The sequence below is a fragment of the Oenanthe melanoleuca genome, chromosome 2 (genome assembly GCF_029582105.1).
Source record: "Oenanthe melanoleuca isolate GR-GAL-2019-014 chromosome 2, OMel1.0, whole genome shotgun sequence".
NCBI lineage: Eukaryota > Metazoa > Chordata > Aves > Passeriformes > Muscicapidae > Oenanthe > Oenanthe melanoleuca.
Genome location: NC_079335.1, coordinates 37,239,202 through 37,253,061, shown reverse-complemented (window position 1 = coordinate 37,253,061; position 13,860 = coordinate 37,239,202). Strand labels below are relative to the sequence as shown.

Below are 13,860 nucleotides of genomic sequence, written 5' to 3'. Positions count from 1 at the left end.
CCATTGGCAATTTATATCTGTCAATACACAGCCAAAAATAAACAGCAGACTGCCCATGGCTGGCAACAATTTATTTTTCTTGAGGTCAGACATGAAGAATTGGCATTTATGTATTGAAGTTGGATCTTTCCTTTGGAAAAAAATGGTTTCAGTATAGCCATGGCCAAAACCTGCTGTTCTTCCAGCACAGTTATCTCATCTGAGCAGAGCCCAGACACAGAACCACACTCAGAGCACTGGATGGGTAAAGTGCAGCACAGCAAACACACCACAGGTTCCCCTGCTTACAGACTGAGACACCAACTAGCCAGAGGTTCATACAGAATAAGTATTTTATTCATGATGTATTTTTTTATTTACATTAAAGTTTTCTTGTATTTTGAACTCTGCTTGGATACCGAAATTAACAACTTTAAGTGACTGCACACCTGCTCTAAAAGAAATGAAGATAACACAGTTCTTTTCCATAAAAGAAAAAGGAAAACTGCCTGTCAACATCAAAGTTGATTTTTCTCATTCTCAGTAATTATCTTTTCTCTTTAGAATTAATATGAGTGGAAAATGTAGTTTACTATAATATAATAAATAGAAGACATTGGGTAATTAGTAGTGCTGGTATATTTCTAAAGTACTAAACAGACAAACAATAAACTGTGAATTTAATCACGAGTTCTCATACAGTTTCAAGACAGGAAAATTAGAGCTCTCAGCTACAGTCATTTGAGTAATCACATCTGATCTGCATTATTTATTAGTTATTACATGCCAAGTGATTCCAATTCTACATTGCCTGAAATCATTCAGAAGCAAGCATGCCTTTGTTTCTGTTTTGTTTTATAAAGAAAAACCAATAGCATTGCCAAATGTGTATTCTATATTAATTGCTTCCTTTGTTTCACACAGAAAATACAAATCAGCAGTACTGTCTATTAATGGGACAGGCATCTGGGACAAAATCATACAGAAATGTATTTTCAGACCTATCCCTGATTCCAAACATTGACAAAATATCTTATTTTGGATAATTTTATCTCTTTCCCTGTGGCTGTAGAACTTACCTTTCATTTTAGGATTTAATTCTGATATACTCCCTCAAATTCTGTAGAACTTTTGCATATATAATAAAATGGCTGAAGCATATTTGGTAATATTTCTTTTGGTAATATGTTTATTCCACTTGACAAATTAACAAAACATGATGAAGTTTCAAGAAGCAGCGTTATGCAGTTTTATTCAGTTAGTTTTGTTGGTTCAATTCTTAGTTTTGGGCAGCTTCCTGCTACAATGTTTTAAAAAGGGAATTACTTAAAATATCATTTTTTCTTTTCCATAACAACCAAAGAAATAGAGAAATAGTTCTTGGTTACCTTCATTTTCTGCTGTTAAAGCAGGTTTGTTGTTATATTTGTCACTGTAAAAACTAAATAAAGTATTCACATCAATTGTGAACAATTTGTGCCAGCAAAAGTTAAAGCGTCAAAGAAACCTCTTTAAAATGCTAACAAATTTACTTACAAACACCTATATTTATTATTTCATAAATAGGCGCAACAGGTTCCATAAAAAAGATTAAATACAGACACAGTATGAAGAAACAATAATACATAGCCATATGTAGAGGTTATAATTTAGCTGTCTCCAATCTGTTTCTGCATCTAATAAAATATCAGGTAAGCATTTGGCAGTTTTATACATAAAAGGACTTAAATGACGTTTACTAACCAGTACACATAAAGTGATTTTCTTTAAAAAAAAAGCATTTTTTTTAGGCAGTACAAAATAAATGTGTTTGCTCTTTATCAACATTAGTTTTTTCTCCTAAGTTTTTTTGTATTTATTTCATGAGATGAAGCCAATATTTTTAATTAATATAATTTGGGACTACTTTACTTCTTTTCTCCAAATACTTTGAAAATATAGACTATCAGTCAGTTGCTTAAAAATGAAGTAAAAATATGAATGTTTGCCAATTTTACCCTTATTGTGAAATCAATAAACTGGAATGAGCCAGTTTCAATTACAATTAGCTACAAAAACATTCACATTTTATACTCTAGGAGAGTGTAACATAGATGCTATTTACAAACTTGCTATGACTGCTACATCAAGCCATTTAAAAAGTCTTTAGTAGTTTCATATAAACACCCATTATGAAAAACCAATGGAAAATCCAGGACTTTTATCCGAGACATCTACAGTTGCTAAGGCAGTTACTACCGCAGCACTTCACAGCAAAAACCAACATAAAATCTGAATGGTCCAAGTTTCCTTCAGGGAAGAAGAAAAGCAATGTCCGTTACAGGATCTCAGGGAAGGGGTGGAAAGGAGAAAGAATGAGAAAAAACTGGGGAAAAAAAAAAAGAAAAGGAAAGAAGCAAGACTATTTTTTCCAGAGTGGGTGACCCACAAGCTCAAATAGTCCTAAGTGCTTAGCAACTTGTATTTTCTAATAAAATGCAGAACTGCCTTGACTGCATAAAGCAATCCATGATGAAAAGACTTCCCTGCATTCCTCAGTGAAAGGAAAGGAGAGGTGTTTCAGATTTTCAGGTAAGGTAGAGTGCTTTGTCCCTCTGCATGCCCCTGTTCAAAGAGAAAAAGAACAAATGTGATTTTTTCTATATATTTGAAAAATTTTTAGTTCTATTCTTAAAAAAAAAAAAAAAAAAAAAAAATCAGCCCCATAACCCCACTGCATGTCATTAATTTCAAGCATATCACTGAAGTACAGCTGCATTGCCATGGTAATAATAAGAAAAAATCATAGTGACATATGGCAACCTGGAGACCACATCTGGCTTTAAAACTGCACAGGACTGGGACATGGGTTTAAGCGCTGGTTTGGGATAACCTGCACTAGTGGGCTGGTAGCACTGTCAAAAACTGCTTGCAGCTTTGGATTTAGCACAGGTCTTGGAATGATGTTCCATAAGTGCCCTATAAGAAGCAGCCACTTTCCTTAGAGGCAGGAGAGCTTTGTTGCATGAACATGAGCAGCCACTTACTGAGCCCCTGGCATATTTGATTTACTAATACAGATATAGCCAAAACATCTGGATTGGCAGGTTCAGGTAAGCTCTTGCAAGGGAACAGCAGAAGCTTAGCAAAGTTTAAGTTTGTGCACATGAATTTACAAAGGCTTCTCTACACAGAGTGGACCTGCAGCACATGTCAAGACATGGTGGTAGAGCACAGAAGCAAAACTGTTCTGTGAACAAGTGGGCAAGTCATGGGGCAGCAGTGATAGGTATGGGAAGGAGTGATGTTGTGATGTTGCTGTTCAGGCTGGTTAAAGTCTGCCTCAGTGTCAGCAGGTTGTAGCAAAGCTCTTATTCTGAACTAGTGGCCAGCCAAAACTAGTATTCAGTTCTCATTTGAGTTCCAGAAACACTTTAAACAATAAGGCAAGTGAAATTCTCAGTTTAAGTAAAGGTAATGGATGAAACTGGTCTTTAGTTCTGCTTTCTGTTAGTCTGGTCTAAATTTAGTACTTTGAGAGCAACCAAGAGCTTTTATCTGCCATTGCCTTGGGGATTCAGCCTAAGTCAAGGGGAGGTCAGGCTGGTGGGCATATTCACAAGGCACAGCATCTAGTATTTAAAACTTAAAAGATACCTTCTGCTCAGTCTTAAATGTTTCCAGGCAGTTCCTGGCACAGTAACATGGCTCCACAAAACCCATGCTGCCAGAAGTTGAAGGTTCAAAGCAGTTGCTAACTTTTACTGAGGACACAGGGCTCCTACAGGTATGATGTTTTGTTTCTGGTTACAGTCGTGTTCTTCATGCAATTCTCTTCTATGTATTAGCCCTGCTCCTCACTGATGGGGTTTTTCATGACCCAAGCTAGTTATTTTCATGACCCAGACTAAAAAATAGTTCATATCATTTGCCTCCCATTGAGACATAGTGATCTTAAAATTTCTTTCTTACTCCTTCTCCCTAAGATTTCAGTTCTGATCTTCTATGGAATGCAAGTTCCCTGAGACCTGGAAGGTGCATGTGCTGTGATAAGGTGACAACAATGTCTAATAAATGTACACATTGAACACTTGTTCTCCCACAACAGATTGACTGCTGAATAAATACATGGCCAGCACAGATACACTTCAGAAACATTGTAGGAAAACGGGCAACAATGCTGTTCCCAAATTCTCTATCATATACTTGTGTCATGAATGTTGCTCAACACAAGGTGGCATTCACTGGCTGCTTACCCATTACTGCAGTAGTCATTATTCCAGTCCACAGTCTGTGCTGGAGGATTTCTGCACCCTGAACGAACATACTCCATTGCTTGGGTAACAACTTGTGCAGCTGTTGATGTTGGATTGATGATATTCTGATAATCAGGCTGAAGAGTAAATCCCTAGAGGAAAAAACAAATATGTTACAAAGTATGGAAAAAAAGCAACAGGTTGGGTGTATTAAAAAAAGTAAAAATGCAGAGTGTACTGTGAAATGGTAGAGAATACTTATTTTCCAGGTGTGCTTTTGGTTGTAAAACCTAAAATAGGCAAAAAATGCTTTCTAAAGCTTATAGAAAGCATTAGGTAGGTGCTTTCTAAATTTTTAAAGCTTTCTTCGGTTTCTTTCTTCATTTCTTGAGAAATGAAACACTGCCAAGGCGTTGTTCACTGCTACACAGAGATGGAACTAAAGGAGACAGAGCAGAAACAATTCAAAACCAAGAGAACAACTCAATCAGCACTGGGACAAAAAGGTCTGTTTGCTCCTTAGAGCTTCCATTTAGATTAAATGTAAGCATACACACCAGTCACTAATTCCCAGAATATGCAACAGAATCTTTTTGAAGGATGCAGGCAGCAGGTGGCTGACTGTTTTATTAGACTACACCTATTCACGTATTGTTCTCAAAACCCTTTTTCTTCATTCAGTCACAAAGGGGCCATCTGCTGCTTCTTTTATTTGCACTTCTCTCTCAACTAAACGGAAATTCAACCAAAGCTTTGTAACAGTTGTTGGACTAATGTAGTGAAAGTAGCACAGAATAACTTGCTTTTGAAACCAAGGAGATGAGAAAAAAAAAAAAAGTGGAAGTTACAAAGAGACATCTAACCTGCTCCCTGAATTTTCTGTCATATGGAAAATCATAATAATTTTTAGCTCTTTTGATATATTCTGATGTTTAAATATTGTGTTTCAAACCCAGAAGAACAAGAAATTTCAAGGCTAATGCATCTGGTTCACCCTGTACATCATGTTCCTGTAAAGTAGGAAGAGCTACACTGGGTAAAATCATGGGAATGTTGTATGAAAGCAATCAATATCTGCTGAAAAAAAACAGACCAAACTCCTTCCTGGGGCAAGGGCATACAATTCCCACTCAGGTTAACTGGATGCGTGGCTACTAAATCAGAAATGGAACCTGCACCAAGATGAGTTTGGAAACTCACTCCTTCCAGCCAAAACCCACATACAAAATAGACAGAATTAACTCTCAAAACTTTTAGTTAATTTAGTATTAGTGCATTGTGTGTGATTGCTTTTTCTTACAGAGCCTTCATTAGGACAGGAATTTGTGGACAGATATTTTTCTGCAGGTTTAAGAAGGAAGCCACGCTACCTTCTGTCAAGATTAATGAATATTCTCAGCTTTCACTAGGCCCCCTTCATCCACAGAATTACCTTCCTTCAAATGAAACATTACTTCCTTCTCATCTCTCCTCCTTGGCCATTCCCTGAGGTCCTGTAGATGTTTTGCCCCAACACTCATGTGAACTGCCACCTCACTCCACTCATCCTGATCATGGGTTTTAGTCTAGAGCATAAAAGACTGCAACTTTATGCCTTAATCTTTTCCAGATGGAGAACACCCTGAGTAACACTTCAGTACCTTAAACACTCTTGGAAACCTCACTTTGTCTCTGCTGACTCAAAGAAACGGATGATTAGTCGTGAGCAAGTTCAAGCTGAATTCTGCATCTAGTTGCCATGTTATTTATATACTGTCCTGCTAATGAGATTAAATAAAGCCTTCCCATGGTGGGTTTTACACCCATGGGGACTGTAATCCCATGCTCTGAACACTGCCTTTTCACCAAGCCCTGAACCTTTGCAACAAGCTGCAGAGACAACCCCCATGCCTGCAACAGATCCAAAGGAAACAGTGCCTGAGCAGATTTCCCAAGGACTTTAATTGGAGTTTTGTGTAATTAGAAGGCAGAAAATTTGGGTTTGTATACCATCATCATCATTTTTATACAAAACATCAACCATAAGGCCTTTCTAATTTAGCTGTAAGAAGAAACCAACCACAGAAAAACATCCCACTCTCAGATTTACCTTTGGTAGCAAATCCTGTGATCTAGCACACATATATAATAAAAACACCATATAGGGACAGTAGCCAGTAGCAAAACATGCAAGTGAGCAGGCACAGAGACTCAAGTACTCAAAAAATCATAGAATGTTTTGGGTTGGAAGGGACCTTAAAGATCATCTGGTTCCAGCCCTCCTGCTGCAGGCAGGGACAACTTCCACTAAACCTGTTTGCTCATAGGTCCATCCAACCTGGCCTTGAACACTTCCAGGGAGAGGGAGAATCCACAAACTCTGGACAACACTCATGCAGCAAGGAGACAGTTCCTCCAAATCCAGGAAAAGACCACCAGTACAATATCCATTCCATTTCTTCTGGAATTAGGATAAATAAATAGCTTAGATGTCAGCGAACAGTCCTGTGTTTTAACTCAGGAACCGGGCACGGATGCACTCTCACATTTTTTCAGGTTTTCTGTGTGACCACAGCCAAATTGCTTTGGCTGTCTTCCAGCAAAGCATGTGTGCACATGTGTTTGGACTGAATTGGTACCTCCCATGTTTGGGTTGGGGCTGCAGAGCCAAATTTAATTGTTCTACCTGCAAAATAAGGTGTAACCTGGGACTGGGGTCTGTTTCTTAGGGCACACTCAGGTGACAAATGCTAACATGGTGCAGGGGTATCTGAGCCAGGCTGCAGTCCCTGAAGGGTCTCAGTGGTCACTCTGGGGGGGTTGAGGGCTACCAGAATACCTGCACTGTGATGGAAAGCATGCTTGTTAAAGAGAAGTTATTTAAGAAATCTCAACTCAGTATGAAGGACTGATACAGTATGGTACTGTTCAAGATGCAAACAATAATTACTTCAGCTTTTTCATCAACAGGAAAAACTCTGAAAATATAGATCAGTACAACAGAAGGAAACAGTCTTGTACCAGACTTGTGGTAAATATCTGGGTATTATTTATGTAAGCCCTTAACAAACAATGATGAAATAAAAAGTGCTCAGAAAATGAGTGCTTCGAGGTCTAATTAAACAATGCTGAATGTTTTTGCATTGTAATGCTCAAGAGAAAATCACCAACTGTTTTGCAACATGCCTAGAATTTTAAATTTCATTTTCTTGTCCCAGATTGAAATAAAAATAGGGAACTTGATAAAGATTAATTCGATGTCAGGAGGGACATTTGCTCTTTAATTAGATTTCTGTAGCCCTAGCAGTTTCGTTGTGCCACTGTAGCAAGTCCTAAAAAAGCCTGCAGCAGAACTGAAGAGTGATCCTCATCTCCACACTTTACTAGGAACTAATTTCATTTCCTGCCTGTCTGGAGAGGTATTTTCAACAGGCATCAATGTTTTTGTCTTCACAACTGATTTATTCATCAATCTCAATGTGATATTTTAAACCTTTAAATTACATCCAAATCCTAAAGCATCTGTTTATTACACAAGGAAATTGAAAATCTGTCTCTGTGATATCATACAAAGATTTTTCCTTAAGGTTATAAAGGAAGTTGACAGATATTAATGATTTTTTTTTTCTCTTGACCTCATTCGAAGACAAAGCTTAACAAAAAAGAAGAAATCTGGACAAATACAGCAGGTTCCTGAGTTTGCTGTATATAAGATATATACCAGAAAAAATGAGGTTATTATTTCTGGCAGGCTATGCAATCATCTTGCTGTATACATTTATTTTCTAAAAGAAAAGAAATACCTAAAAGTAGACTGAAATGAGTTATTATTAAAAAAAAAAAAAAAAAAAAAAAGAAAAAAGGAAAAAAAAGAGGTGACATACATTAATCTGGTGCTTTTTTATGCATATGTACTTGCATCCATGGTTACTAGACATTAAGAAACTAGTTTTGCTTCATCTACCTGAGAACTGAAATGGGACAGAAGTGGACAGGGGACTCACCACCCCATGCAATGCTTGGGTGAAGGGTTTTGAGAAGGGAAGGTGATGATTCCAGTAGCACTTCTTAAAAGGGATCCTTAACAAGACCTGGGTGTATTAAGGAGGGAGTGAATCCTCAGTCTCATCCCTCTTCACACCAAAGAGCACAGTGAACAGTGGATAGAGGGGTATGCTCAGAAAGAGGCACAAATGTCCATGTGAGTAGGGAAAGGGAAGAATGATCTTGCAAGTGAAAACAGGCTGTGGCTTCAGCTGCTGTTTCAGCCTGAACTTTGGAGAAATTGTGCTGATTTGAACCACAAGGATTAATAAACAGGTCATCTAAAGCCAATCAAGTAAAAATTAAACATCATGTCAAACCTAAGAAACAGACTAGAAAGAAACAACTCTGTATCAGTTAAAAATTATACAGTGATAAGCTGTTCATATGAGCATTTCTTCAAGCCTACTCTGTGTCTACCTATGCATCAAGGGTGGATAAAAGAAAAACTATGGATGAGTGATTTTGAGTTTGTAAAATAAAACTTTAACATGGCACCTTTTAATGATATTTAAGAAAAATTTCAGAATTAGAAGTTAAAGAAAATAAACATCAGGATCTAATTTAAATCTAAATATGACAATAGAACTAATGGCAATTTTTTTAGTAGTTTAGAGGACTATAACTGTAAATAAGCACCTCAAAGTAGTGACCCTTTTAAAAATTTATTCAATAACTGTTGGAGCAGAAGAGAAAAAAGACAAAAGAATCCACTTCCAAGAAGTTACAATTTAGATAACTCAAAATAGATTGTTTAAAATAAATTTAAAAAATAATTCCTAATGCTAGGCTTATGACCAAAATGCTAATATAAAAATTTTACATTGCATTTCAGAACAATTTGGATGCATTGCATCAGCTGCATACTTCACAAAGTTAATTGATTTTAAAAATAACAGAAATTGTGCAGTCACTGGGGATTTTTGGCTACCAACACTTCTGATTTTCTTGATGTTCTGTAGTTTCTGTGTATCCTCAAAGGAACCTGCCCTTCTCCAGCTGGCAGTCACTCTTGATTTGGCAGCTGCACACGTGCAGGCAGGGAGTGCTGGATATGGAGAAGGACATGCTGTTCCCTGTAGAGCTGATGGAGATCAGCTCATTGTCCTGGAAGCAGTAGGAACAGAACTCTCTTCCCAGGTCAGCACTTCTTATCAGTCCCTCCTCAAAGTTTGCATAGAAGAGTTTGTGAACTTCACACACAATGGTTTTTGGAGAATTGTGTTCCTGTCTGCCAGGACTGAAATCTGGATCTCTATGTGGTTTTTTCTTGGAGTTGGCAGTCCTTCAGACATACTACAAGATGGCCTTTGATATGAAACTCTCCTCCTTTTCTTGGAGAAAATGAGTGACCAAATGTCACAGAGGCAGAGTTCAAGCAGGGGATCTGTGGAGAGCAGGGATTCGCAGAACCTGCTACTGTTGAGTGTCTCTCTAGTGAGCCATGCACTATTTCAAAGAGGGATGTCTGGAAAAAAAGGGGAAAAAAAAAAAAGAGAACCCCCAACTGATGATTTCTACTTCTAACATGCCTCCAGCACAGTCTGCAGTGATGGTGTCCAGCCAGGTGAGCATGCCAACACCTGCAGGAGAAGACTGCTAGGACGCTGTTGGCAGACTTACTCTTCTCTTGCCTATTAAGCTCCATGTTGCAGCATGACATGACAAAATTTGCCTCTTTTTTTTCTTATAATGCACTAGTCTATTTAGTATGAGCATTGCTGGGGCTTCCAAAGAGGAAAATGACTCTTGTTACAAGTGGTGGTATGTTAATTAGTTTCTGTTCTTGCTGCTTTCATGAGTCTTTGGAAAGGCTTACTGTGGCCATACCTAAGCATAGAGGAAATAAAACAACTTGAAGGAAGAGGAAGTGAAAAAAAGTTGGCTTAAAGGCAACTGTTGCTCTGCTTTATCAGAATTCATACTTCCCATTCTTCTCGACTGTCTTTTTATGCAGGAGAGTGCTCTACAATGTTGTTTGGGACTGAACATCACATCCAGACCTCCCCTTCCCTCCCCACCATAGGCCAGACAGAGCGTGGTGCCTCCTCTTTCTCCTTTCTGCTGTTAACTCTGAGCTGCTGGGAGAGCTCCATTTTTCTCCCACTACATCTTTTCCTCTTTAACAAGCTCTGTGATCAGCAGTGTGTTTGCTCTGTTTCGACCAGAAGGGAGAGCAAAGTCCTTTGACAACTGAGTCAGAAACAGGCCTTTACTTTCAGGTTGTAGTCACTTGACTTTTTGCTATTTGCCTCCTGGTGACCAACCTGTCTTCTATATTCTAACACAGTGTGAAATCCTGGTGCTATGTTTTCTATCATTTCTTGACTAAAAGGGTCATACCTAAGAAACTGAACAGGATACCACTGTTATGTTCTGTCATGGCAAATTGTGGTGTTGTTAGTGCACCTCTAGCCCTAAAATGTAATATACATTTTGCTATATTTAAGTTCAATTCACAAACTTTATAAGCTGTTGCATAAAAAAAAAAAAAAAAACAAAAAAACCCCAAAATACTCCAAAGTGAAATGACATGGATTTTCCAGCTGCATTACACTCAAAAGCTGCATTACTGTAGTGCAAAAGCAGGGGTGTAAGAAATATAAATGGGCTTGTAGATATTACACAGTGCTTAAAAAGACATGTAGATTGGCAGTGCAGCAAGTAACAAGCACCTTGAGTGAAACAGAAATATCTCACAATGGTGTCTTCATTAAAAGCATCAGCCTTTCTGACTGAGGAATATGAGTTGGTAAAAAGCATTTAACCTAAAATTTTGTGAGTTTAACAGGAACACAAAGGTACAGCATTTTTACTTAACTGTAATTGTCTTTAGTTAAAAAAAAAAAAAGACTCATCATGATAAAGGCCTATATTCTGACTTCTAGAGACCTGTTTTCCACAACCAAGTGTCCTGTATTTTTTCTTAAGCTAGAAACAAGTCAACTGCATGCCACATATCTCACAGATGACTGAAAGTACTTTCAAACTGTGGATGCACACATCTTGTGCTACAAGCTTGCACCTTGGCAAAATGAAACATTACCAGATTCATACTGCATTATCTTTTCTTTGCTAGAGAGTTTAGAGTAATGCCTAAGTGTTTATTAATACCAAAATTATGTTTTATGTATAAAAAATGAAAGTATCTAACATCTGCATTATACCTTTTGCTAGCCCCAACTGTACTATTAATCCATTAAACAGAGACAGATTTTCAAACCTATTCAGTAAATTATGCCCAACAGTTCTGGAAAAGCCATAAGGAGTTCTGAATTGGACAAGTAATATACAAGTGATACTGAAGTTGGCAAACAATCTTAACTTGGAAGACTGAATCACTGTGCAATAAAAACTCATTGAAATATAGCTATAGGATCTCAACAGGTTGCTGTCACAGATTTAATTTTTCTTGTTTGGTAAATGAACCAGAGTCCTGCTTTGTCTCTCACTTCTCTGAGCCTTCAGGTTCCACCAGGATTCCTCCAGGCTCAGGATCTCCAGACAGATTCTCCTGGCTCACCTGCCTAGGACTTCCTCTAGTTAATTCCAGCTGCCCAGGCTTGGGGTCAATTCCTGAGTTTCTCTGAGACTTGGGCATGGCTCTCCTGGAACACTCACACTAACTGCAGGAAAACCTCCATCAATACATGACTCCACATATGTGTGGTCATAAGTCTGTCGAGTCTGTTTTCTCTGATAGTGAAAAATTAACTGGACTAGGAAAAAGATGTGAACGCTTTACAAGTTTTCCTTTTTGATTACTCCAAATCACTCCTGAGACTAAGATCAAAGTGTCTGAATAAATCCAAATCATCCTGAACATACCTTGGTTTATCTTCTGAAAAATTAAGTTTATCAGTCCAGTTTGCTTTCAACACTTTTGGGGCTTTTTCTGCTTTGGAAAATTTCTTGCCCTGTCAAATTGCTCTCCCACCAAGAAGCTATGGTTTGTGTTCAAGTATTCCCAACTCTGAAGACCAATCTTGAGATGAAATATTTCTGCCTTGGAAAGCAGATGCAAATGTCTTGATAACAAAGGTGAATTTTTAGAGATATTTAAAACATGGAGCAAATTCATGACTATGTATTATCAGCCAGTACTGATAAGTTTTGTGTAGACAAATTTTGTAGATTCTTGTGATTCCATTAAAAAAATTTTTCATTTTAATACCACTTTGCAAAGCAAGATATTATCATTGATAGTGGGATCTCATACAGTACCAAAGGAAATTTTCTCTCATGAAATCAATCTCTTTATACTCCTCTGTAAGCCTGGAAAGCACAATACCATGGATAGTTAGCCTTAACTCAGAACTCGTTGGAAGTGTGTTGAGAATCAACTATCTAAAACATTCAGGGTAGGGAAAAAATCCAACGAAACAAAAAATATTCCAATCATATTGGGATGGTGTACACAGCCCATTCATTTCCAGTAAAAAGGAGGTATATCTATTTAGCAAAATCAAGTTATGAATGTGGCATAATGTAACACACTCGTGTTCTCTTAATCTAGCATGTTCAACACAGCCTGGGTTGCTTTATGTTTCCTCTGGTGCTTCCACATCAGAGTCAGCATAAGGATAACAGCATAAGCTACAATCATATATTTTTCTAGATTAAAAAAATTCTCCAGCCTGCCTTTGGTTTGTGAAGTGTGACTCCTGAAAGCTTTGTATTTCACTGTTTCAGGGTAGTCACAGATTTGCAGGTGGATCTATGGACAATGATGACACTGTCACTAGAACAAACACTTCTATTGCAGTTTTCCATCATCTAGTTAAACTCATTCATTGTTCTTGCCCTTGAAATACTAAGCCTACACTACCATGATCTTGGAACATTCAAAATTAAAGCCAATCTAAATCTCTCCAACTTCTGGATGACTCCCCTCCCCACACCCTCCCCAAAATAAAGCAATTCCCCAGAGAACTGAAAAGCTCCAACTTACTTGCTGCATTGTAGGTGAGTGTAGAGCAGGCTGGACCTGCATGGGTAGCTGGTTTCCAATGGGCTGCTGCATTGGGATGGGCTGGTGCTGCTGGATGTTGAGATGCTGGTGCAGGGGGGGGCTGATCTGAAGAGGGGGAGGTGGGGACACAGCCATGTTGGCTATGGAAACAGTCACTGGCATTTGGTTGTTGGGCTTGGGCGCTATGTTCCTGGGGATATTGGCATGCATGGCAGTGATGTGGGGGTTCATTCCTGGTTGTTGGTGGTAGTGGGAGCTGAGGTACAGTGCAGAGTGAGCCTGGGCAGGCCCGTGAAACACTGACTGCTTTGAATTCATCATCTGAGGTTGTGGAGAGGCTTTGACATCAACAGGTTCGCTGTAGCTCTGTTGGGGAAAACAAAGATCAGAAAACACTTAGAAGCTACAAATATGGCTGTTCCACCCCCTGAAGTGCCTGTCTAAGAGCCACACCATAGGCAAACATTCATCTAGACCATCAAATTTTCCTTGAAATGGAGTTTGGTTGTTACTCTAGAAAAATAATTAGTCCCTTTCACCTTACACTTTTGCCTTCAACATTGCAAAAAAAAAAATAGAAAAAGTAGTTTAGGTCCTCTTTTTCCTGGTCTAGCCTGGCATTTTCTTTTTCCAAACGTGGAACTGCCGTCA

At 38.3% G+C, this 13,860-nt stretch overlaps 1 protein-coding gene across 3 annotated transcripts in view; it reads right to left on the bottom strand.

Annotated features, from left to right (window-relative positions):
• Positions 1–316: 316 nt before the first annotated feature.
• The window catches only part of TOX (thymocyte selection associated high mobility group box), a 215,853-nt gene continuing 202,309 nt past the window's right edge, over positions 317–13,860 (bottom strand). For all 3 annotated transcript variants that reach the window (XM_056485533.1, XM_056485534.1, XM_056485532.1), the window contains 3 exons: positions 13,189–13,575; positions 4,215–4,366; positions 317–2,583 (listed from right to left, as the gene is read on the bottom strand). In XM_056485533.1, coding sequence (XP_056341508.1) covers positions 2,547–2,583; positions 4,215–4,366; positions 13,189–13,575 — 576 coding nt within the window. In that variant the 3' untranslated portion in view covers positions 317–2,546. The remainder of the gene's footprint in view (positions 2,584–4,214; positions 4,367–13,188; positions 13,576–13,860) is intronic.